The 25,682-nt window shown below is 31.2% G+C and overlaps 1 protein-coding gene across 1 annotated transcript; it reads left to right on the plus strand.

Moving 5' to 3' along the window:
* Positions 1 to 1,233: 1,233 nt before the first annotated feature.
* Positions 1,234 to 23,637, plus strand: LOC145325884 (uncharacterized). Its single transcript, XM_080168865.1, has 7 exons — positions 1,234 to 1,308; positions 9,850 to 9,950; positions 10,517 to 10,580; positions 13,141 to 13,221; positions 14,324 to 14,362; positions 18,180 to 18,235; positions 22,241 to 23,637. Exons 1-7 carry the CDS (start codon positions 1,246 to 1,248, stop codon positions 22,287 to 22,289), a joined length of 453 nt encoding a protein of 150 aa, XP_080024991.1. The 5' UTR covers positions 1,234 to 1,245; the 3' UTR covers positions 22,290 to 23,637.
* Positions 23,638 to 25,682: the final 2,045 nt, after the last annotated feature.

Raw genomic sequence — 25,682 nt, forward strand, 5'->3', positions numbered from 1 at the left:
TTATTACACTAGTCCCCAAATTCTTATAATAACGTATTCTTATTCGTTGGCTTATTAACCTTGGGGACTTTTATTGAATTTTGATTTTTTGCTTCAATTATTTCATTGTCCCAACGTTTAAACCACTAATTGTGATTTTGTGTATCATTATTGAGGACGTACATCAATTTAGCGGCCAATGGCTTATCCCTTTAGTTTCCTGTAAACAACATCCACAAATAGGAAATACCTCATTAAGCAACAAAAAAAATTTTAGTAAACCTTAAAATACCCAACTTTTTTCGGCATACATATTTTATTACCATGTAGGGCTTTTTGGAGCATCCCAATTAATTTTTTGTGGAAAATTTTGAGGAAGGTTAATCTAGGTTCTGCTAGAGAAATAATGGATTTAACAAATTTATTGATAGAGATAAATTATCGGAAATAAATCTAACACATAATTAATCATCATATTCATGGAGTATATATTGTATATCTGTATAATTTACCATCTATAATACAAGTACGATTTCTGTTTGTCTGTCTATTTGTCTCTCTGTCTGTCCGTCTGTCTGTCTGTCTGTCTGAAGCCTAAGATCTCAGTAACCACTGAACCGCTTGGGCTCTACTCTTCAGGGAATAAACCTACTAGTACTGGGATGGTTTTAGGCTTTTTTCTTGGGGGGTGGGACACCTCAAACACCTCTAAAATATGAAAATTCCCCCCCCCAAAAAAAAATTGTTTGTAGGCGGATAAATTTCAGCACTAAACATAATTAATTTTTTTAAAATTATCTTTGTGCAAAGCCCCTAGAGGCTAGGGGCGAAGCCGCTAGTATTTGTATAAAACATTACTATACATAAAATTAAAATTAACATTTTTTAAAAAGTAGCTACTTCATTATCATTATACTAGCATCAAGGAGCACTCTATTCGACGTTGCAGAGGGAAGGCTATTAAATAGCTGATAACCATTCTGAAAACTAAAACCATTACATGGCCTACGTAAGGGCCTAAAATCGTTACTGAGATCTAAAGCTTCAGACAAAACTACTTTTTTTATTATATTTATATAATAGAATTTATATAATTTGCTTCGCTTTGTATGATACTTTCAATTACAATTACAAGTAAGTCCCCAAAAAACGAATAATTTAAAAAGCAATAAAATTAAGCAATTTAAAAAAATATAATCATGATTTATTTTGAAATTATCAATATACTTATAAAGATCTTATATTTTCAGATAATTAGACTTTAGAATGGCAAAATTCTTGATGAAAAATATCAGCAACCCTCATGAAGAGGCTAGGAGAAGGAGAGAGGTAAGAGATAGAATTGTTATACAGATTTAAATCTTTGCTTTTCCAAGCAGTAATGAAGCAACCAAACTCTGAATAAATATTATTATTCCAACTAAATTAATTTAATTTTGAAGCAAAAGTATTGTCATAAAAAAGGTAAAGTAATACTGCTAAATATTGGTATAAAGAAATATAATCTGATATGTGTTGCCCGCCTAAACTATTATCACAGTATGACATTAAGAGGGTTCTTACATACACTAACTCCATATTTGGGAGGGATATTTTTCCTAGAAAATAATCATTTATCCACGTAATAATAGTAATAATAAATGAGAAAATGAAAGTGATGTCGAAATATAAGACATAAATTTTATGGACTTTATGTTAGTTAGACTTTTGAATAGCATTTGATATCCTTATATATAAATAGTAACAGAATCAGCTGTCTGTAACGAAGGATCTCGTTAACAGCTAAACCGATATGGTTTTCATTTACAACGCTGTTAAAGGACACATTTACATTTTTAGGACTTGATTATCTTGATGCTTCGCTCATAACTTTGTACCTTGTTGTAATAAGAATCAATGCCTCAAAAACAAGATCAAAATTATAATAATATCTTACACAAAATTGTTGTCAAAAAAATCAAAAATCAACATGTTTTAAATTGACGTACAGACTTCATGGCAACGATTATAGAGTTGCTAAGCTTTCTAAGTCGTACCTAACAGTTGAAGGAATCATTATGCAAAGTTTGAAATCGATAGGACAACTCTAACATGTCTGAATTAACGAAAAGAACTAACCGTTTAAGGAAAAAGAAAGAGAGAGAGGGAGAGGAAGAGGGAATGGTAGCTTTGGTTTAAATTATAAAAATTGGTTATAATATATATTTAAAAAAAAAAACTACAATATATTTGTGTATAGACCCTAACGTAACAACGCCCCTTAAAGGGCGATTTGTCGTATTTTCAAAATTGCTTTTAATAGGTTATTTTAGGTTATATTGTGTTAGATGATTGCCCCGCATGGTTAGGCAATTGGCACGGCAGGGTTAGAGCTGCCCGCAGGGGCTAGATAGGATTAAAGCAACTGTGAAAATACGAAGAAACTCACCTTAAGGGGCGTTGCCACAAAAGGGACTATACACTTATATTTAAATATTCCTTCGTAAAATAGATTAATGAAAAATCCAAAAGTACCAAACTGGCTTAATCTGCGCAATATAATTTCTTGAATTTGTCATATGTATAAAACTCATGGATCTTAGGTGATAAGACAATAATGAATTGATGTAAATTCCAATGATGATAAACAAAATTTCTCCTTCTGTCATTTAAAATTGTTGGTTAACAAGTTAAGACACCACTAGTTTGAAAACAACCAATTAAAATTCAATAATAGTACCCAAAGTTTTGAGCCTACGCGGTTATAAAACTTTGGGTACCTATACAATTTACATATCATTGTTCCTTTCCTCCCGGCATGAAACTACATCTTAACAAGCAAAGAAAATTTTTGCGCTAAACTTTGAATTTCCATAGCATAACTAAACTTAAATTTGTATAAATTGTGAAACTTTGAAGCATATTTTTGTGAAATTTTTTGGCAAGTTCTATCTAACTCATAATATACTATAAACATAGTTAAGATCTTTTAAGAAACAAGGATGACAACATCAAAAAAGTGAAGCTCTAAAACGGTATGACAGACGAACTCTTGTATATTATCCGAACTGAATAATCAGAATATAAATAAATAAGAGTCAAAGCAAAATTGTGAGTAAATTTGTTGAAAAACTTCTTGATACAGGATAATATTTCTAGACTTTCTTACATTTTTAGGACTTGATTATAGAGTTGCTTTGCTTATAATATTGTGCTTTGTTGTCCCAGGAATCAGTATATCAAAAATCAGATAATTAGATCACATAAAAATTTGTTGTTAAAAAATTGAATTCGATAACTTATCTTTTTTAGATTTAAAAAGAAAAAGTATAAAAAAAATTTAGGAGGAATTTTTTTTTTGGTTTTGGGTCGACGAACCCTACCCTTCCCTCTTCCCCGATTGTTGTGGGGGGGGAGGTTACTTTTTTCAAGTTGCGATTTCCCTTGGGAGAATGGTGTTACCCTTCCCCAAAATAGTTTTAAACCTTCCCAGAACAAATGAGAAGCTACTCTGTAAAGAAGAATCATATTGGTTATGCGGTTAGCGAGATCCTTTGGTACAAACAAACAGACAGACATCCTCTTACTTTATTATAAGGATATCAATTTATATTTTTTGAAGTTTTGTTATATGTATGGCTAAAACTTTGAAAGATCTTTATTTTATTTAAAAGTTTAGATTTAACTTAATCTAAAAAGATTTAGAAACTTAAGTTTCTTAAGGAAAGATCCTATAATAAAGTAACAGGATGTGTGTTTGTCTTTGTGTCTGTCTGTGTGTCTGTCTGTTTGTCTGTCTGTATGTCTGTCTGTACCGAAGGTTTCTGCTAACCGCTTAACCGATCGGGTTCTCCTTAACAGGGTAGCTTCTCATAGATCCCGGGAAGTTTTATAACTATTTTGGGGGAGGGTACCAAAACTCTCCCAAAAGAAATCGTCCCTAGAAAATAATTAATCACTCAATTTTATTTTTAGCTTTTTTTTAAATCTAGAAAAAGAAATTGGGTTATCAAATTCGACTTCCCCCTCCTCAAGTGCTCCTAGAGGCCTCTAGGGGGTGTAGCCGCTAGTAAATATATATAAATCAATGAACAAAAGCCAAAATCTTTTTTCTTCATATTTTTTGCTAGTAATTAGATTTTTGATATCGTTTATTGATTAGTACTAGACGAAAATCTTTTAGTGATTGGTGGCGGTTTGTAGAACACAAAAAAACACTCTCACCCTTGTTTTGAAAAAGGAGGGGGGGGGGGGTATTTTTATATAAAAAAAACACTTTTGATATTTTTTTAATGGGTTGGGGTTAGGTCTCCCTACGCGATGTGAGGGAAAGCATATTAATGAATATAACAATTGTATATAAAAATGGACTATAAATAGGTATGTAGATTTTAAAAAATTAATCAAAAATTACCTCTTTTATTCAACAAAAAGTTTGGCCACTGACCAATTCTTTAAAATTTGTAAGTCATGGAACGCAAGAGCTTGGTATAAAAACTTTGGGAACTGGTATGATTTAAAGTCCAATGTTTCCTCAAACTCTAAAGAATGTAGTATTAAAGTAAAAATTTTGTGATTAAGTATTACATACATGCACAATATAATTAATAGTAATATGAAGTGTATAACATATATCTTAGTGTAATGCACAAGGACTCTGGTAGGAAATAGACAACTTATTCATACGTACTGTACTAAATCAATCATTACTTGGACTAATTTAACCAAATTAGTTTTTTGATAGGTTTTTGATATTTCATACAACCCCCTTAAGTTATTCATTACAGTAAAATACAATTTTAAAATTTATTTACCGTGTAAATATGCATAAATATGACGTTTTTACTGACAATTATGTTAATTTTTACTCAAAGCATATATCTTGTAGACAATAAAATGATTATAACTTTCGTTCTATTTAAGATAAATTGATGAAATAAAAAGTACATTCAATTTTATTAAGCTTAAAAGTCACTTATTGATATTAAGAAATAATAAAACCCTTTGAGTGGGGGAGGGGGGGGCGTTGAGTATCGAAATAAGAAACTAATGTAAATTTCTTTTCTACGGTGGGTTTTAATGATTCATATAGCAGCCAAACTGTTTTAGGCAATACCCATTTGTCTGTCTGTCCCTCTGTCTGTCTGTCCTTTTGTCTGTCTGTACCACCATCTGTCTGTCTATTGGATTTTATCTAATTAATTGTCTATTTTAGTAAAACTTTGATAATTCTTCTTGTCCGTCTGTCTGTCTATCTACTGAGTTTCTACCCTTGGTCTAACAGACTTCTTTCTTTATTATTTCCTTTATTCTCTTTGTACATCAAAAATATGTTTCAAATTTATAATATCAGGTTATATTCCATTAATTTATTAACAACTAAATTTTTTGACACCCCACTTATGACTTTTAACAGCCCCCTTTAACTAAAATCAAGGGTAATTTTATTAAGATTTTACCAAACCTACTTTACATAAGAAATTTATTACATTTTAAATTTTTTTTTATAAAAAGAGGATTAGGATATATCTCCCTCCCAACATTAACTTTAAAATATATTTAAAGTTATAAACATATATCTATCAAGATCATTAAAGGAATTAACTCAAGTTTGAGGGGGGGGGGGGGCTTAATGCAACCATCTTGTAATCAATGCACAAATTGCACTTAGAATTCCAATTTTGTTACAAAACTTGGCATGAGTAATCCTTGGTACATCTATTTTCCCAAAATGGAACAAAAAGTTGCAAAAGTGACGGCTAACAGCTGGCGGCTCAGTCATTTAGCCGTTTTTGGGCTATATTCAGGGCAAAACTATCATTAATTGCATAGGAATCAACTTTTTGAAACATATTTTTGCTTTAAATATCCATTTTTAAAATTTCTTGTACCAGCTGCTAGAACTGGCTGAAAATGGCTGGGAGCGGCTAAGAGTATGAAGAGTATATACGGCTTGTGACATGTCTAGGGGTAGGTTTTTATTGGTACTGAGCTCAAAAATACTACTATAAATAGTGGGGGTCCATCCATTTGGCAGCTGGGGCTGTTACACAGACTGTTAAAAACCTACATAGAGACACGTCACAAGCCCTATCTACTCATTCTACTCTTGGCCGCTCCCAGCTGAGCTGCAGCCATTAGCAAGCTGCCAAATTATTTTTTTTGTGGTATTTTAAAAATTAATAAAATAAAATTAATGAACTTCTTATCAATAAAGGGGGGTTTGGTGCTGGAAGGTGGGCAATATTGATATATATTGAGCTAAAATTTTTAAACTACCTGGTCCAGTAGTTACTGCATCTAAAAGAAAAACAAAATTAAAATTTTTTTTTTAAGTTAGGTAAGAAAAACTGCAAAAATGGAATTTGACTTTGCAGATTTCTTGCTACACCTTCATATGTTATTATTGAGACTGCTCCATTTTTTTGGTAAATTTCAGGTTTATATTGACATACTAGAATTGAAATTTTGTAAAAATCTTTAAAATTGAGATCACACAAAAGAACTAAAAAAAACATTCTTTTTGCAGATTTTAAAAACTTTGAAGTGCTCGTGAGGTCACAATTATTGCATTACAGAAAAAAATATTTAGCATGGGTCATTTTTTTGCTTAAATCAACCACATTTTTACTGGGGGCAAAAAATTTTTCAAAATTTTTTCATGGTGGGATGATTTATTCTACAATATATACTTTTGGCTGTTGACAGCTGTTCTCAGCCATTTTTGGCAGTTTTCAGCTGTTATGACAGCGAAATCTAGAAATTAAAAAAGTGTTTTTAGTAATATGTCCTTGTCCATGACATAAAGTTATAATGTTAATTGAGAAAAGTTTAATTCCATGGAAATATTTAATTTTTTATATCCTTATAAGCCATTACCCAGCTGCCACTATTTTTGGTAGTATTTTTCAGCTCAACACCCCTTAAAACCTATCCCTAATGGATGATTCCTACGTAAGGGGGGGGTTTTTAATGCAACCATCTCGTAATCAGTGAGCAAATGGCACTTAGAATTCGAATTTCCATCTATAATTTTGCATGAGTAATCCTTGGTAGGTCTATTTTCCCTAAATCGAACAAAAAGTTGGAAAAGTAACGGCTAACGGCTGGCAGCTCAGCTATTTTGCCATTTTCTTGATATTTATACTGAAAATTAGTCACGAAACCTCTCTCAACATAATACTCTTTTCTACTCCAAAACGCTATCAAACGGTTCTAGACGGTAGCTGTTGGTACTAGAAGTTTTAAAATTGGTTATTGCTATTCATGAATTAAACCAAAAATATGTTTTAAAAAGTCGATTCCTACGTAATTGATGATGGATTTACCCTGAAAATAGGTAAAAAACGGCTGAACGGCTGAGCCGCTAGCCGTTACTTTTCCAACTTTTTGTTCGATTTAGGGAAAATAGACCTACCAAGGATTACTCATGCAAAAGTTCAGATCGAAATTCGAATTCTAAGTTTCATTTGCTCACTGATTACGAGATGGTTGCATTAAAACCCCCCCCCCTTATTGCTGGATTTGCCCTGAAAATAGCCCAAAAATGGCTAAACAGCTGAGCAAACAGCCCTTAGCCATTACTTTTCCAAATTTTTGTTCCATTTTGGGAAAAAAGATCTACCAAGGATTACTCACGTCAAGTTTTGTAATGAAATTCGAATTCTAGGTGCCATTTGTGCATTGATTACATGATGGTTGCCTTAACCCCCCCCCCCCCCTTAGGCTTAACTTTTTGTTAAATTTTGAAAAACAGACCTACTAAGGATTACATATGTCAATTTTCATAACAAAATTTGGATTAATTGATTATGGGATGGTTGCATTAACTCCCCCCCCCCCCCTACATATGTATGAGAGTTTCCTCATGTCTCAATTTACTAATTAAAAGTTGTACAGTACAGTTGTACAGAATATTGCAAGATTTTTTTAGTAAAGTCTGGTAATTAATTTACCTAAAAATAGATAGCATAGAATTATCTGAATCAGTGACTTGCTTAAATACACCCTCCTTAAACACCCCCAACCCCACTTTATTTTAAGGGGTGTAAATTTATTTCCTTTATACCCCCTTGGAATTTATAGAGGGGTGTATCTGAGGGTGTAGGCTCTTGTCAAGAGGGTGGACATGGGTGGACACCTAGGGAGGTGTATCCATCCCCCTTAATTTTACAAGGGTGGTGTAAACAACCCCTACACCAACCTTTTGCACGCCTTTGATCTTAACTATACTTTTAGTGTACATAAAGTTGTAAATTCAGTAACTATTCTATATACAAAAATTATCTTCCTAAATTGATATATGATTTTCAGGGTAATTTCCGGTGGACTAAACATTAAAATTTTATGGAAAAAAAGATATCTTTGGAACATGCATGTCTTGAAATTATCCCCCCTTTGTACTCAATACGCATTATTAATTCTAAGTGCGTCAATTTTGCGTTTAATGATACCCTTAGTTTAAGCATTAATTTCTCCAAAAAATGATGAAAAAAGATAAATTTTTTTTTGATAAAATGATAAAAGTATATGTAAAATGAAATAACCAGCAAAAAAAATTACAAAATTACGTTAAATAGAACGAAAATTAGAGCGTTTTCTATGCCTTATAAAATGCGTATTTCTCATGAAAATTGTAACGATTTAGTGTGTTGAGTAAATTATTTACAAACTTCCCGCTTTTATAAGTAGCTAGAGCCTTTGTGAATGTGCTTTATTACACTAGAAAAAATTCATCTCAATATTTAATAAACTTTTTATACATTTTTACATATCTTTTAAATTAGTGCTGTGCACTGCAATTCATCGTTCGGGTATAAAGTCATTAGGAGGTAAACTTGGGAAGGCAGGAATTCCAATTTTCAAATTGAAACAGGAGTTGAACCCCCCCCCCCCTTCCCCCACCTCACTCCCCTCCAACACCCATGGACCGCAGACCACTGTTCTAAATACAACAATTATTTTCCAGTATGGCTTCGAAATCGATTAATATCCGTTGGATTAGATCCGGTTCTCAGTCAAACTAAAAAATCATGTATAGCATCAAATCAGACTAATTTAAACTGGAATATACTATTCAATGTTTTTCCAAGATTTCAGAACCGCAAAATAAGAACATTTTTTTTACAGTGTTAATATATTTTATTCTAATGTGCTTTATTAGATTACTTGCTTTGTTGTTGGTAATAAAATAACTATTAAGATTATATGCATCTACAATTATACAGCTACAGTTCAGAGCAGGCAGGGCTCGGCAGCCGCGCGTCAGCTGCGTGTAAGCCTCAGCGAAATTTGAGGTATATGCGCAGCTGCCGAGCCCTATTGCTATTTATTCGGCGGGTTGGAATAAGTATTCTAGTGTGTGTTAATTTCCACTGTATAAAAACCAGTTCAAACTAAGTAATATCGTGTAGTGGAGAATTTTCCATAACTATTTAAATAAAAATCATAAAATTTGACTCGATTTTTCAGCCCGTATTAAAAAAAAACTTTAATTTTATCATTTATTATTATAATTTTTTAACTGGGAGCAATGCCATCACATTTTTACAAAATAAAAAGATAACAAATATAAAAGTAAACGCCATAGAATAAAACATTTTTATTTTAAATTTCCGGGCGGATACCGGATATTGAAATATATCTGGCAATATAATCTTTGATATTATACCAAAATCACCACAGAGAGAGAGGGGACAATGGGCTGTTTAGTCCCCAAATTTTTAAGTTTGGGGACTTTAGTTAATCTAATTTATTCCATTCATTAAGTTGAGTGTTCAAACGTTTCAACCACTAATGTTAATATACAGAAGTGGTAATTTTTTTAATCCTAATTGGGGATGCACATCAATTTACGGCATTTGTCTTATCCTTAATTTTTAAATATTTTAGGTGCGGAGATATTTCGACAGGGCAGACAAGGATGGAGATGGAAAGCTGACCAAGGAGGAATGGTTCAGAGTTCTCAACAGTTCTGGAGTACCCACTACTATGTAAGTAGAAGCTCTTTATAGTCCCTATAAAAAATGACGTCATAGTACAAATCACTAATGATAGGCCAATACACCGACTAAATTGCGAATGGCTGGCAAGAATACATTTTATTTGACCAATGCAATGGTAGGCCAGTATGACGTCGTTTTATTGGCACTATAAAAAGCTTAATGAAAGTACCTAGCTGCTATATCAATAGAGGCCTCTAGGGGCACTTGAGGATGGAGGAAAGGAGAAAGTTGACTTTAAATTTTAATTTTAGTTTTAAAAAAGAGAGAAATTATTTTGGGAGGGTAATTTTTTTCTAGAGGAGCGACAAATCAGTTGTCAGAAATGCGAGGTTCGAATCTCTGCATCATAAATAAAAATGCAATCAAAGGTTTAGTTGTCTAAAGCGTTTGACCATATCATCATGCATATCATTAACCAACGTTTGGTTCATGTACCAATATAAGATCTAGTATACCGTCCTTCTAAAAATAGTATACTGTTACTTTTATATAATGAATGATTACAGAATAATTCTTATCTTATGGATGTACTTGATTTAAATTTTGAATTATAGGACAGAAGTGGAGGAGTTTTTTGAAGCAATGGACAGAGATTATGATGGCAGACTTTCTTTTGAGGTATGATTTTAATATAGACAGCTTTCCGCGAATATTACATTACAAAATTTAAAGATTAAAACCAGTTTGTTAGTCCCGAGTGACTGAAGGCCCTGGCTCCCAAAGATAATATTTATTTCATTATTTTCATTTTAATATTCGTGGAAAATTGTCTGTTATTCGATGCCATACTGGAAAATGGTTTACTGTAAAGGGAGAATCTTGCTCTTTAGATAAACAACGTTTCTAAAATTTTGAACATTTTCTTAAATTCAAACCACTATCACCTGGCTAACTTCTCTGACACAGGAAATGATGTTTTGTCAAGACAAATGATTCTTTGTTTAAAATAAATTTTCAAAGGTCAGCTGAATTTGAGTTTCAAATTTTGCAAATCGCTTTTCCTTTTAAACCGGAGTAGCTAAAAAAAAGGTTTTGCAATAGTTGGGTTATCTGCTGTACAACTTCGGAAATTGGGGAAGAAATAGTCAATCAATTTTCAGTTGATCTTTTCAAATATACAAAATACAAAAGGGATAAGACAATGGATGATAAATTAGCTTAAATCTCCGACAAATGTTTGTGAACAAAATTACCCTTTTATAAACTATTTTTTTAAATATTTAATATAATTTCCAATATTTATAGCATTGATTGAGGTACCATTATAATAAGTCCAATGTTCCCTCCCTCCCTGATAAAACCACACATTAATATTTACAAAGTCAACATTTCGTGCTTAGGTTTTAAATTGTTATAATTATGATGATAAATTGTTTTATTTTACGTTTGTTTATTACTATTTGTAATGTATATTACTTTTGAAATTATATAGTTATCATTTGTTACGTTTGGTGAAAAATTAATTTTATTACTTTGATTTTGAAATTTTAAAATTCTTTAATGTGGAATTATAGAGTAAAAAAGAATCATTAAATAAAATGATTTTAAAATACAAATTATACATCATTTATAAAATTATATAAAATTGCGCTCTTTTGGAAGGGGTATATTCACAAAGAAATCAGAAATCTATCTCAAATAGAAGCCGAGAAATTAGTATTTCCCCCTTAGAATAACCGAAAGCAGAGGGGGGGGGGTTGGGTGTTTAATACTGCTTTAAAGGATTCTACCAAGTTCAGTATTGCATGGCAATAAACAAATAGAATTTCATATATTTTTACAAAGATAAATTATTGTGTAAAAAATAATGTTTTTATTACTTGGGTAAATAAAATGGTGTGTTACATTACATTTAGGCTTAGGAGGGTTATAAGTTTCTAACAGAATCCTACATTTTATAAACTGCAGGAATGGGGGGGGGGGGGTTAAACATCTACCAACAGTTTTATCAATATTTTGATTGGTTGGTTGAAAAGCTAGCAGTGTTCAAACCAGGATTGGGATATTTTTTTGGCCGAATACTTTTTTGGCCGGATTTCCGGTATCAGGCCAGATATCTGACCAATGTTCGATATTCGTCAACTTACCGGATATCCAGCATTAGAAATTAGCCGTTTATCCGGTATCCGGATAGTTTCAATATCAGGTATACAGATAAATACAATATCCGGTATCCTGCCGGAAATTGAAAATGGCCAGATATCCGGTTTCAGAATAGTTTTAATTTCCGGTATCCGGCCGGATATCCGGCCCAACACTAGTTCAAACCTTTCAACCAATAATTAGATGAGCATGGTTAATTTAGTTTATCATAATTTGGGTTGTATATCAATTTATCTTCAATTGTCTTATCCCTTAAAAACCCCGATGAACCAAGAGGGGTAAATCCTAATGAACATAATAAAAAGCCTCCAATTTAGGTTGCTAATATACTGTTCATTTATTGGTTAGCAGGTTCCTCTAGTAGGAGAGGAGGAGATGGGATAAAGGTGATGGATGGTGGTTATAGCCAGTTGGAAGCGCAATTTTATTAGAGTAGACGAAAATCTGGTGCTATATCCAAGTAATTAAAAATCCATTTTTATACCACATCAAAACTCCAAACTGGTTTTACAAGCCATGTGATATAATTATTTCTCATATTTATTCGAATCCGGTGGATAGAAACGGGTTCTTATCCATACGAAAAAACTATATCTAGCATCGAATTACATCCAGCTTTCTATGAATATAAAAATGTACATTTTTACATGTACATGACTACCTCGGGGATAATAATGATACCAGGGAAAAAATGACTACCTCGGGGAGAAAAAAAGAATATTTACATCCACTATTTAAGGGGTCGCATATGTGAGAATGTACAATCATAAGATTAAAACCAGTTTTTTTAGCCGATGCCTTTGACATTTTAGGGACGAAGACCAAACTTCTTAGCTTTTGTGTCACTTTTGATTCCTGTGACGTCATAAAATGAGGAAGATGAGAGGAGAAGTGGGAAAGAAAACCCCTAAAAAGAGATGGAGAATATGACGTCGAAAGTGGTGCAAAAGTTATGCAGTTTGGTCTTAGTCATCTTTGGTCTAAAACACTGGTTTTATTCTATAATAAATGTACATTTTATTTCCGCGGAAAACTGTTTATAATACGATGCGAGAAATAACTATTAAAATTTTAGGAGTTTATGGGAGAAGAGTCAAAGATAGAGAAACTGTTCAAATCAATGGATAAAAATGGAGATGGTTTTGTTACCAGAGAGGTAAAAGTGTTATTTTAATCTTTTTCGCGCATTTCTCTGCACTGCGAGATAATTAAACATTATTGATTTAAAGCTATTCAATATTATTTGTAGGCCTTCTTATGCCGCTTAAAACAGTGTGCGGGCATGATCTGTATGTTCTGCCGTTTGGCAGCTAGCAGCCTGTAAAATTTATAATTTATGGGTTTTTGAAATATTCGTTACCAGGAAAATTTTACCGTGAACTGCAATTGATCCAAATTTCACAACCTATTAACTGAAAACATCAGAAACTTTAGAATTAAAATTAACATTATATGGCCTAATTAAATTTTTTAAAGGTTTCGAAATACAGGTATTCTAACCTTTAATTTATGGCGATTTTCAAGTAATTCATTTTTAGAAAGAATATATTTAAAAGCCGAAATTTGTATAGTCTGTTTTTCTCTGGAATAGAATTGAAATGTAATGCATTGTTCTTTTTTAGTTTGGGGGGGGGGGGAGATAATCATCTTTTACACCCCTTGACCCCCCCCCCCCTTATTTTTTTTAGCTGATCATAGTTATTCATAAACGTTTCTATTTGGCTTTCAAAACCTATTAAAAGTGTCGTGGTGACTAAATTATTAACATTTAAACATTAATCATTTTCTTTGCTTTAAAATTGATCGAGTACTTTCATGACAACAGAGCTAGAGTCAGAGATGCAGGAATAGATAATTAAATAAACAGGGATCTAAAGGGATAAGACAATGGTCGATAAATTGATGTACATCCCAAATTATGATACACAAAATTACACTCTCTGAAGATTATATTTAGTGGTTGAACGTTTAAACACTCAACTTAACGATAAAAAGACGATAATAGTTATTTCTCGCATCGTATTATAGACAGCTTTCCGCGGATATAGAATGTACAATTATATGATTAAAATCAGTTTTTTAGCCCCGAAGTCGGCTAAAAAACTGGTTTTAATTTTATGATTGTACATTTTTATATTCGTAGAAAGCTAGATATAATACGATGCTAGACATAGTTTTTTCGTATGGATGAGAAACGGTCCCTATCTACCGGATTCGAATGAATACGATAAAAAAAACTAAACTTTTATTTAATTTAGGAGTTTAACTCAATCTGTAAGAACCTGAACGCAGAACAGGTAAACTTATCTTAATATACACATATGATTTTATTATTTCATAGTTGAAAGGTCAAATTTTTTAAAAACATTCCGACTATTTTTAAACTCTTGTTAATTGAGACATTTTAGAGTTGTCCTATTGTTTTTAAACATTGTACGTCTATTAAAACCTGCTGATATTGAACTTTTTGACAAAATTTTCATTCCATTGCAAAAAACGCGATATTCAGTTTGTTTAAATATTCAATTAATTAAGTTTTTTCAAGAATTTCATGTGTGTGAAAATTTTTTGAGCGTGGGAACCATTTAATTTTCATTTAAATGATACATATGTTTTTCATTTAATTTCATTTTTAGGACCCGTGGGAACTTTTTTTAACGTGGGAACCATTTAATTTTCATTGAATTTTATTTTTTGGAAGTGTGGGAAAAAACAAAGAAAAAATATGTTTTAGTATAAAGAAATGTTCTATCAGTTTCAAACCTTTTTCATTCGATAGATCATACTGACTTTGGAAAAACTGTCAGACCGATTTTTGAAATTCAATCTGTAAAAAAAGATATTCAAGTTTTAATTTTTTGTTTTGAAAATATTATTTTACATGTATTGACGCCATCTTGGATTATGATAATTTTTTTTTGTTAGAAGATTTTTTTTCTAAAATATTTTTAAAAAATTAACTTTTTACAATAAAAAAAATCTTTGAACTTAAATTGACCAATAATTCAAAGATTTTTTCTCTTTGATTTGGAAGATTTTTTATGATTTTTATTTTTAATGTCAAATGAAAACACAACAGTGAAAAAAATGAAAATTAAATGAAAAAACGTTTTATGATTTTATTCAAGAAATTATTTGCTAACATCACCTTTTTGTTGCAATAGAATGTTATTTAAGCAAACAAAATTTAGCATAAATGGATATTTAAATCCCTCGGTATTAAATGATGAGCTAACGCTCGATCATTTAATACCTTGGGATTTAAATATCCATTTATGCTAAATTTTGTTTGCTTAAATAACTCATTCCATTGCAAAAAACGCGATATTCAGTTTGTTTAAATATTCAATTAATTAGGTTTTTTCAAGAATGTCAAGCGTGTGAAAATTTTTTGAGCGTGGGAACCATTTAATTTTCATTTAAATGGTACATATGTTTTTCATTTAATTTCATTTTTAGGACCCGTGAGAACTTTTTTTTAGTGTGGGAACCATCTAATTTTCATTGAATTTCATTTTTTGGAAGTGTGGGAAAAAACGTGAGAAAAAATATGTTTTAGTATAAAGAAATGTTCTATCAGTTTCAAACCTTTTTCATTCGATAGATCATACTGACTTTGGAAAAACTGTCAGACCGATTTTTGAAATTCAATCTGTGAAAAAAGATATTCAAGTTTTAATTTTTTGTTTTGAAAATATTATTTTCATGTATTGACGCCATCTTGGATTATGATTATTTTTTTTTGTTAGAAGATTTTTTTTCTAAAATATTTTTAAAAAATTAACTTTTTACAATAAAAAAATCTTTGAACTTAAATTGACCAATAATTCAAAGATTTTTTCTCTTTGATTTGGAAGATTTTTTATGATTTTTATTTTTAATGTCAAATAAAAACACAACAGTGAAAAAAATGAAAATTAAATGAAAAAACGTTTTATGATTTTATTCAAGAAATTATTTGCTAACATCACCTTTTTGTTGCAATAGAATGTTATTTAAGCAAACAAAATTTAGCATAAATGGATATTTAAATCCCTCGGTATTAAATGATGAGCTAACGCTCGATCATTTAATACCTTGGGATTTAAATATCCATTTATGCTAAATTTTGTTTGCTTAAATAACTCATTCCCATATAAACAACCCCTTAAATAGTGGATGTAAATATTCATTTATTTCCCGGAGGTAGTAATTTATTTCCCTGAGGTATCATTTATTTACCTGAGGTATCATTTATTTACCTGAGGTATCATTTATTTACCTGAGGTATCATTTATTTCCCTGAGGTATCATTTTTTTCCTGCCGGCGCGCGGGGGGTATAAAAAGTGCCCACCCCCTTATAAAACCAAAAATTGAAATTCCTTCAAACACAGGCATGTTGCATATCAAAATGACCACATTGAAATGCTGATTATGTATCTGAAAATCGTTTTGAAAAATATTGCTCCTAGTTCGAATAAGATCTCATTAAGTACCTAAAAACAGCTGATTTAGTCAAAATTGTTCATTTTGGTAGGTTATTTGAAAATCATTTCAGACTGAATCAATATTTTTTAAAACGGTTTTCAGATCTGTAATCAACATTTCAATACGGTCATTTTGATATGCAACATGCCTGTGTTTGAAGGAATTTCAATTTTTGGTGTTATAAGGGGGCGGGAACATTTTATACCCCCCGCGCGCTAGTTGTTTTTGATCAAAAAACCTCTTTCAAGTTTCACAGGGTTTTATATTGGCCCAGTAACCCTTGCCAATGTCTACTAATGTGAAATTCCAAAATCGACCCACCCTAATAAACATAGTCTTTTTGTATGGATGAGAACCGGTTCTAATCCACCGGATATTAATCGGTTTCGAATGAATACGAGAAATAATCTTTGCAGTATTTTTGCATTTTAACAGTGCAGGTTAAGTTAAAACAAAAGAATTGAACAATATCTCCAACTTTTTGTGCACATACAAATAACTTTTTCTTTATAAACGACTTCCCCTCTAAACTTGTTTGTGTGTGTGTGTGTGTGAGTTTGTTTGTGTGTGGGGTGTGTGTGCGTTGTTTGCATTATATGTCTATAGTTAAGTTGAACTTTTTCCGTTTTCAGTAGAAAAGCTTCATTATAAGTCTCGTATTTTGCAATGCTCGTGTTTTTCAATTACATAAAAAGGGCATATAAACACAATTGTTTTTATTTAAAGCAGGATGACAACATCCGTAAAAAAAGAAGCTCTAAAATCAGAGTTTTAGATTATCAGATCTGAATACATCAGCAGAACATTGCTATGTATATATGTCTAAACAATATTGTGTATAAATTTGTTTCGAAATTGCTTAAATATAGGACATAGGACATTGTAACACTTGATTATAGAGATGCTGAGCTTAAAGCATTGTACTATATTGTTATAGAAATTATTGTTCCAAAAATCAGATGAATAGGATAATTGTATTATACAAAAAAAATGGTTTTTAAAAAAATTAGATAGACAATATTTTTGCTTTCAAAACTGCAAAGACTAGAAGAAAAAAAATGATTGACTAAACGAGGCTACGTAATGCAAATATTATAGCTATCCTTGTTTTAACACAATATATTTACTTTTTGTGGAAATAAAGTTAAATTGATCAAGTTTTCATTACAAAAGATTCATTTTATAAATTATAGACGGTTCTAAGCTATCGTTAGACCATCCCCACTTTTGTAGAACTTTAATAAAAGATGCAACCGAACAATTTGTAAACAAGGATGACAACATCCATAAAAGCAAAGCACTGAAACGGTAGAACAAACGGACATTAACACTTGTATAGTGTCAGAACTGAATAATCATAATATAAATGTATAAAAGTCAAAGCAAAATTGTAAGTAAATTTGTTGAAAAACTGATTCCTGGGACAACAAAGTATAATATTATAAGCAAAGCAACTCTATAATCAAGTCCTAAAAATGTAAGTATGTACATAAAAATTATCCTCACAATTTTGCTTTGACTCTTATTCACTTATATTCTAAATTATTCAGTTCTGACACTATACAAGTGTTAATGTCCGTTTGTCCTACCGTTTCAGAGCTTTGTTTTTATGGATTTTGTCATCCTTGTCAATATCATATTTGTAGGTGAAGATGGCATTCCAGAAGTTTGATAAGACTGGGGATGACCGTCTAGATTACAGGTAAATTATACAGTTGCTACACTATTTCTGGTTCCAGGACAAACGCAGGAGTCCCAAACGTCGGAGTGGACAAACGTAGGAGTGTTAAGATATTAATTTAATTAAGTATTTTGTATATAGGTTAGGTTAGGATATGAACATACAAATAAGCCCCTCGCAGGGGTTAGGCATTTAAAATCCTATAAGATAGTTTAAAGTAGGTTAAGTTTTCACTCCGACATTTGGGACTTCTGCGTTTGTCCCTATTTCTTACATAGTTTGGTTTGTCTGTTTAAAGTTTATTATAACTTTCATCAGAAAAATATTTTTAATATGTTTTTACCAATTTTGTTTAAGTTGTGGAATAACTCTACAACAAGAGTCTTTTATTGTGTCTGTATCTCAACAAAAAAAATTAGTTATAGGAATAGTTATTTGTCGCACCGTATTATAGACAGGTTTCACAACGCCAGGTTAACAAAACTGTTATCAATCTAATTTTAATATTCGTGGAATATATTCTTTTTTATCAACTAAACACTTTACTAATGTCAAGGTGTCATTAATTTTGATAAACCAATGGAAAGTTGGCTCATCAAGTAGGAGGGATTGGATGGGGTAAAAGAAGTTAATGGGGGGGGGGGGGAGGGTCGTTATTTTAGACCTCTGCGAGTTTTTAATAAAGTACTTAATACTTTGGTACAACATCCCAGTAATAATATATCGATTAAAAATCGTTGTAAAAGTTATTTTGATTTTAATAAAAAAAGATTAATAATAAGCGTCTGAATATACATTAGATAACTTTTTTAACGCAAAAAGCTATTTCTAGAAGGGATTCGAAAATGATTGATAATTAGAACCACACTGAAAAATCATGTATCGTATTTTAAATTAATATTTTTAAAACTGCAATTAAATGTAAAATAAAATGTTTACAGTTAATTTATAAAATTGGTTTATTTCATGTCATAAAATTTAATTTATTTTGTATGTAAAATGGTTTGTTTATGTATGCTGTATATTGCACATTGAAGTGGGGTTGTATCCTTCATAGGGCATATCGAGTAATAATAACTCAACCCCCCTTTTTCTCTTTTTTTCTAAATAGATTGAAATAGGAAGGGGGGAAGGGGGTAGTTTTTCCTATGTCTAATCTATGCAGAAGGCCATTACACTACATTCCTCCCCATATTTATTTTTTTTCATAAGAGGGGGGGGGTTCCATGGTCGACTAGGCATTTTTTGGGGCAACACCTGAATTGGTCGTGTGCAGATTGTCTATGGAATGAATTTTAAAATTGTACTGTCTGTACTTAAGCTAAACAAATCCTTACATAATAGTAACAGTGCGTCTCGTTAACGGCTTTAACGAATGTTTCTACTAAACAACAAAGCTTTTTGTAGGTTCAGAAAATATCTTTATCTATTTGAGAGTAGGGTACCAGTACCTCATACCTTTCCAGAAAGATTGGCTCATACAACCCCCCCCCCCCCCCCTAAAGAAAAATAGTACCTATATTAATTGGCAAACATTATAATTATAAAACAATTTACTAGAATATAATAATCTACGGCCAAAATAAGATTTTATTCAATATTCGCCGCCTTTCTTTAAAAACTGCTGAGAAAAATGTACATTTTCTGAAGAAATTTTATGGCATTCATAGGATTTTAGACAGACCAACGGACCGTCCATTTGATTAGCAGAACTGTTAACAAGCAAAAAAAATTGGGAATACAAAAAGTACAAAATTTGACTGTTCTCCAACACAACCATTGTATTGTGTGCGTGTTTAAAATTGTAAACTTTTAGAATTCTAATATTGAAATTAGAGATATGTTAGTAGATAAATTCAATTTAGCCAATAAGGCGAAAATTTAAAATTATTACTAGTATTCTTAATTTTATTAAACTATATGGCTTCGATTTTTAAAATAGATTCAAAACTAAATTTGATTTTCATGCCCTAACTATGCTAACCTAAGTTAACCTAGCCTATTATGATCCTTTGTACAAAAAAAATCACATTAAACATAAAAAATACACCCTCATTAAAGTCATTTCCAAATAGCATGTCTACAAAGGGACATTAATTCTTTTTTTGAAAACCTTATAGTCTTCTTTGTTACATTGTTTTAGTGAAAGGCAAATATGTGATTTTTAAAATAGCTTAATTTCACTCAAAATATTAGACTGTTTTTGGGGTTTGGCCGGATATCCGGTAATTTTTATAACTGGTATCATCATACCCTTCCAAAACAAAATAGCTTAAAACATTACAATTAAAAAAAATTTGAAACCTAAACAGTTTAGCAGTCAGCAAGAGCCTAAGATAATGTAAAATGTAGAGGCGGACAATCAAAAAGACGGAATAACAAATGGATGAATATTGTATAAAAACTTAAGTTGCATATTTTAACATAAATATATGTAAATTCAGCAAAAAGAAGAAAAATTACAAATTTTCTAACATGCTAAAATATATCAGAAAAAGAAAAACAATGCTCGTGTATTTTATATTGGATAGATTTATTATAATTCTTTTAAATAAGTAATATTGTTTTAGTTTTAAGACATCATTTTTAGAGACCCGCGCGTCAATAATAGACAGAGATGGTTTTTTTTAAAGATGAATGCCACGTTTTTTCGACATTTTTTAGACATTGATTGATTGAACGAAGACGATAGTATTTTAACAGAGTATTTAACTTAAGAATTTAAAATTTAAAATTATTATTTTAGTAATTTGTATAATGTCTAATACAGCTCTAAAAAGATGCATTAATAAATATGCAGCAAAAATGGATTGAAGATAATTAGTTTTACTTCTATTAAGGCCGTACCAACAAAAGCGAAATGATTAAATTGTATACTCTGATTAAATTTCGCGAATTGAAAAAACGCGGCATTCATCTTTCAAAAACCCATCACAGGGGTAATTCCTTCGCCCAAAATAGGGACAACCCATTACCATTCACAGACAAAGAACTGTCAGACAAACTTCATGTAATCAAAGAGTTGGTTGTCTGTTGGGCATTACTTAATCTAATACCCAGGGTTTTTGGATAGAAAAGGAGAGATTTGGCTTCTCCTAGTTAGTTGTTGGACCTGACATTAAAGTGTAATGGATAGCTGCCTCTCCCGTAAGAATTAATTGGTTTGAAAAACAGTCACACTGAAAAATCATGTATATTATCGTATTATATCCAGTTTTCTACGAATACAAAAGTATACACTCATAATATTAAAACAAGTTTTGGAAGAAATAACTATTCCAGTATGACTGATTAATATCCGGTGGATAAGAACCGGTTCTCAGCCACACTGAAAAATAATGCATCGTATCGTATTATATCCAGTTTTCTACGAATACAAAAATATACAATCATAATATTAAAACAAGTTTTGTTAGCCCGTGCCTTCGGCATCTCGGGGCTAAAAAAAAACGGTTTTAATCTTGTAATAATTGTACACTTTTATATCCGCGGAATGCTGTTTATAATACGATGAAAGAAATAACTATTCCAGTATGACCAATTAATATCCGGAGGATAAGAACCGGTTCTCAGCCACACTGAAAAATAATGCATAGTATCGTATTATATTCAGTTTTCTACGAATACAAAAATATACAATCATAATATTAAAACAAGTTTTGTTAGCCCGTGCATTCGGCATCTCGTGTCTAAAAAAACCGGTTTCAATCTTATAATTTTGCATTCTATATCCGCGGAAAGCTGTTTATAATAAGATGAACGAAATAACTATTCCAGTATGACCGATTAATATCCGGTGGATAAGAACCGGTTCTCAGCCACACCGAAAAATAATGTATATTATCGTATTATATCCAGTTTTCTACGAATACAAAAATATACAATCATAATATTAAAACCAGTTTTGTTAGCCCATGCATTCGGCATCTCGGCATTCGGCAATCTTGTAATAATTGTGCATTTTTATAACCGCGGAATGCTGTTTATAATATAATGTTTATAATAACTTCATTATTTTTTTTTCAGGGAATTCTGTCAGATGATAAATCGTCAGCACCAACAAGAAAGCAACTGAACACACAGTCCTTTTATGTTGAATAAATAAATATGTATCAGACTGTCCTTTCAAATATGAGACGTGTAGCGGACACACACACACAGAACATATGTTTAGATAATATTTGCACTTTTTTCTTTACATTCACACGTTACACAACTTTTATTTTTGGGTACATCTCTTTTTCGCGCCCAATTTCTCTAGATAAAGTATCTCTATTAGTAGCACAGCTACTATATAATTAGTATCTTCATTTTTCCTTGTAAAACTTTTGCCCACCTAGCATTTGTATACAATTCATTAAAAGCATCACATTTAATGCTTGAAATATTTGAGATTATATTTGCAACAACAAAAATTCACTAATCTTGATGAAAAAAGTAAATTTTGTAGAATAAGATACAATGTAAAACTATTATTATTGTATTTTCAAGGAATATTACCAAAAAATATGATTTTAATTGAAATGATGCAGCAGTTAATTTTTACGCTGTATAATTGTCTGAATTCTACGGGTCGTCCCTTTTCTAAACTAATTAATTAAAGTATATTATGGAGGAAGCTCGTTATTGTGCCTATCAAAAATTGGAAAAATTAAAAAACTTTTGGCCGAAGTATTCCTAATGACGTCATATGACGCCATTATAATGAGCTTTATTTAAGAGGGATTTTTAAATACCACGTCTCATAAGTAATTCAAAAACTTTTTGCTCACTAAACGGAACACTTTTGGTAGGGTAAGTAATATTTCAAATTAAATACCAGATAATCTAACATTTATTGCAAAGTTTTACATCCATAAATATAAAAGTTATTTATCGCATCGTGTTGTAGACAGCTTTCCGTGGATATTGAAATAAAATTTTATTAGACCAAAACCATTTTTGTCTGCTCTGAAGGGCAGAAGTCCTGGGTTAACAAAACTGGTATTAATTTTATGATTTTTAATTTAATATATGTAGAAAATTGTCTTTAATACGATGCTATACATTATTTTTCAGCTTGGTTGAGTACCGGTTCTAATCCAGCGGTAATTAATCGGTTTCGAAGCCATACTTGAAAAAAAAACTTATTGCAATGTTGCAAATAAAGTTTTATTGCAATGTTTTAGTAAGCTCAAAGTTTGCCCTGAATCTTTTTATTAGAATTTGTAAAATCGGGACTTGACAATCACTAATTCCTTTTAATAATTCTTTAGCTTAAATTAATACAAAAAAATATTAAAAATTATTCATTGCTTATAAATTTTGACCAAATATTTTTTTTGAAATTTTCAAAATCTTTGAAAATTACCTTTAAAATCAAATATATTGTATAACTTGTTATAATTATCTTAAAATTTTATTGAAATTTTCAATTTATAAAAGTGAGAAAAAAACTTAAGAAATAAAACTTTTAAAACTATTCCAAATCTGCATGATACTGTATATTTTTTTCTTTATTTGAAACGAAAATTATTTTTATTAATAAACACTAAACAGAAGATGATTAAAGTCCCTCCTCAGATTATGACGTCATATGATAGAATAGCCAATGAGAGGCCATTATACAGTGTAATTGACCAATAGTAAAATTTATGCTAGCCTCTCATTGGTTATTCTATCGTAAGACGTCATAATCTGTGGAGGGACTTTAATTATCTTCCACTTAACACAATAATCTGAGAACTTAACAAAAATGGCCCAACGAAAAAATGTGATTTTTAAACAACAAAAAAACAACGAAATTTTACTACTTAATGTGTTTTTACTGATTTTTAACAGCACAACTACTTTTTGATACAGGTATGTCCGACCGTACAACTAACGCTTGTGGTGCTAATATATCTATTATTTTGATACACCGACAAACGTCCTACCGCGACAAACATCCTAATGCGACAAACGTCCTAAACGACAAACCTCCTAAACGACAAACGTTCTAATGCGACATCTATTAAGTAAAACGTCCTAATTTTTTTTTTAATTAAAACTTCTAAATTTGATTTAAAAATGTTCTAAGATAAGAGGCAATATATATTATTTAAAAAATTAAAGGTCTATTTTTGTATTGCACGGTTGTATCGGGTTCGAAACCATTTCGTTTGATAGCCAACACAGACTTTGGGAAAACTGTCGGACAGATTTTTAAAATTTAGCCTATGGTTAAAGTTATTCAAAAAATAAATTTCAGTTAAAGATTATTTTCCTGTGTTCTATCGCCATTTTGAATTTGATATAGTTAAATCTTTTTACCATTAGAGGATTTTGTCCTTAAATTTGGAAGATTTTTTTTATTCCATAATTTTTGAAAATTTTTAGGACGTTTTACTAAAGAGATGCCGCATTAGGACGTTTGTCGCAGTAGGACGTTTGTCGTTTAGGAGGTTTGTCGTTTAGGAGGTTTGTCGCATTAGGACGTTTGTCGTATTAGGACGTTTGTCGTATTAGGACGTTTGTCGGTGTACCATTATTTTTAATTAAAATAAGCTTTTACATATAGTTTTAACAAAAAAAAGCAGTATATCCAGAGAGTGAGGTGATATTGGGCTTTTTATTTCACTGGTCCCCAATATTTTCCTATAAATCTAATTTCTTAATTGTTAGCTTAACAACTTTTAGGACTTTCATTTGAATTTGATTGACTGGAAAATTAAGTTTAGTATTCAAACGTTGCAACTACTTATTGTATCTAAATAAGGGATAATTTTGTACATTGCCAAATGTCTTATACCTTTAGATCCCTGTGTAAGTCAGAGAAATATTAATTACCCTAGCCGTAGCCTCTAGAGGCTTCGCCCTATGAGGGGGAGTCAACCCTCCTATATAGAACTTGTTTTAAAAAATAGGCACTGCTACAGGCTACTGCCTAGTGCTAAAGCCTACCTAAAAAAATGGTTTGGTGGATATTTTTTGGGGGGTTTTGGGTGTGGAACCCCCCCCCCCCCGCCCCCAAGAAAATAGCCTAAAATCACCACTGGACCAGTAGATATATTAGACTGAAGAGTATAATCTGATTGATTCAGTGGTTAACGAGATCATAAGGGACGGGTGGACAGACATACAGACGGACAGACATCATTCTACTTTGTATTATAGATACTATTATTAGCTTGATGTTGCTGCGTTAGTTTTTGACATAATATTGTCCTTGTTGTCAACTGTTTATGTGTATTAGTTGTAGTTTACTATGTATTATTATTATATATTTTATTATTTCTACTGTAACTTTATTTTATAATTTTAACTCATCTTTGCTATAAATTTTATTATTCAATAAATGCGAATAAAATTTTTGTTACTTTTAGTAGCGCAGCTACTCTAAATAGGATAGTCCGTCCTACTGGACTGGTGTCATTTTTACATTATCAAGGTCTATCTTCTTTCTGTGGACTCTTTTAAAAAATAAGGTCGCTGCATCGCTGCCTCGCCA

The sequence above is a fragment of the Acartia tonsa genome, chromosome 8 (genome assembly GCF_053477335.1).
Source record: "Acartia tonsa isolate MP-2025a chromosome 8, ASM5347733v1, whole genome shotgun sequence".
Classification (NCBI taxonomy): domain Eukaryota; kingdom Metazoa; phylum Arthropoda; class Copepoda; order Calanoida; family Acartiidae; genus Acartia; species Acartia tonsa.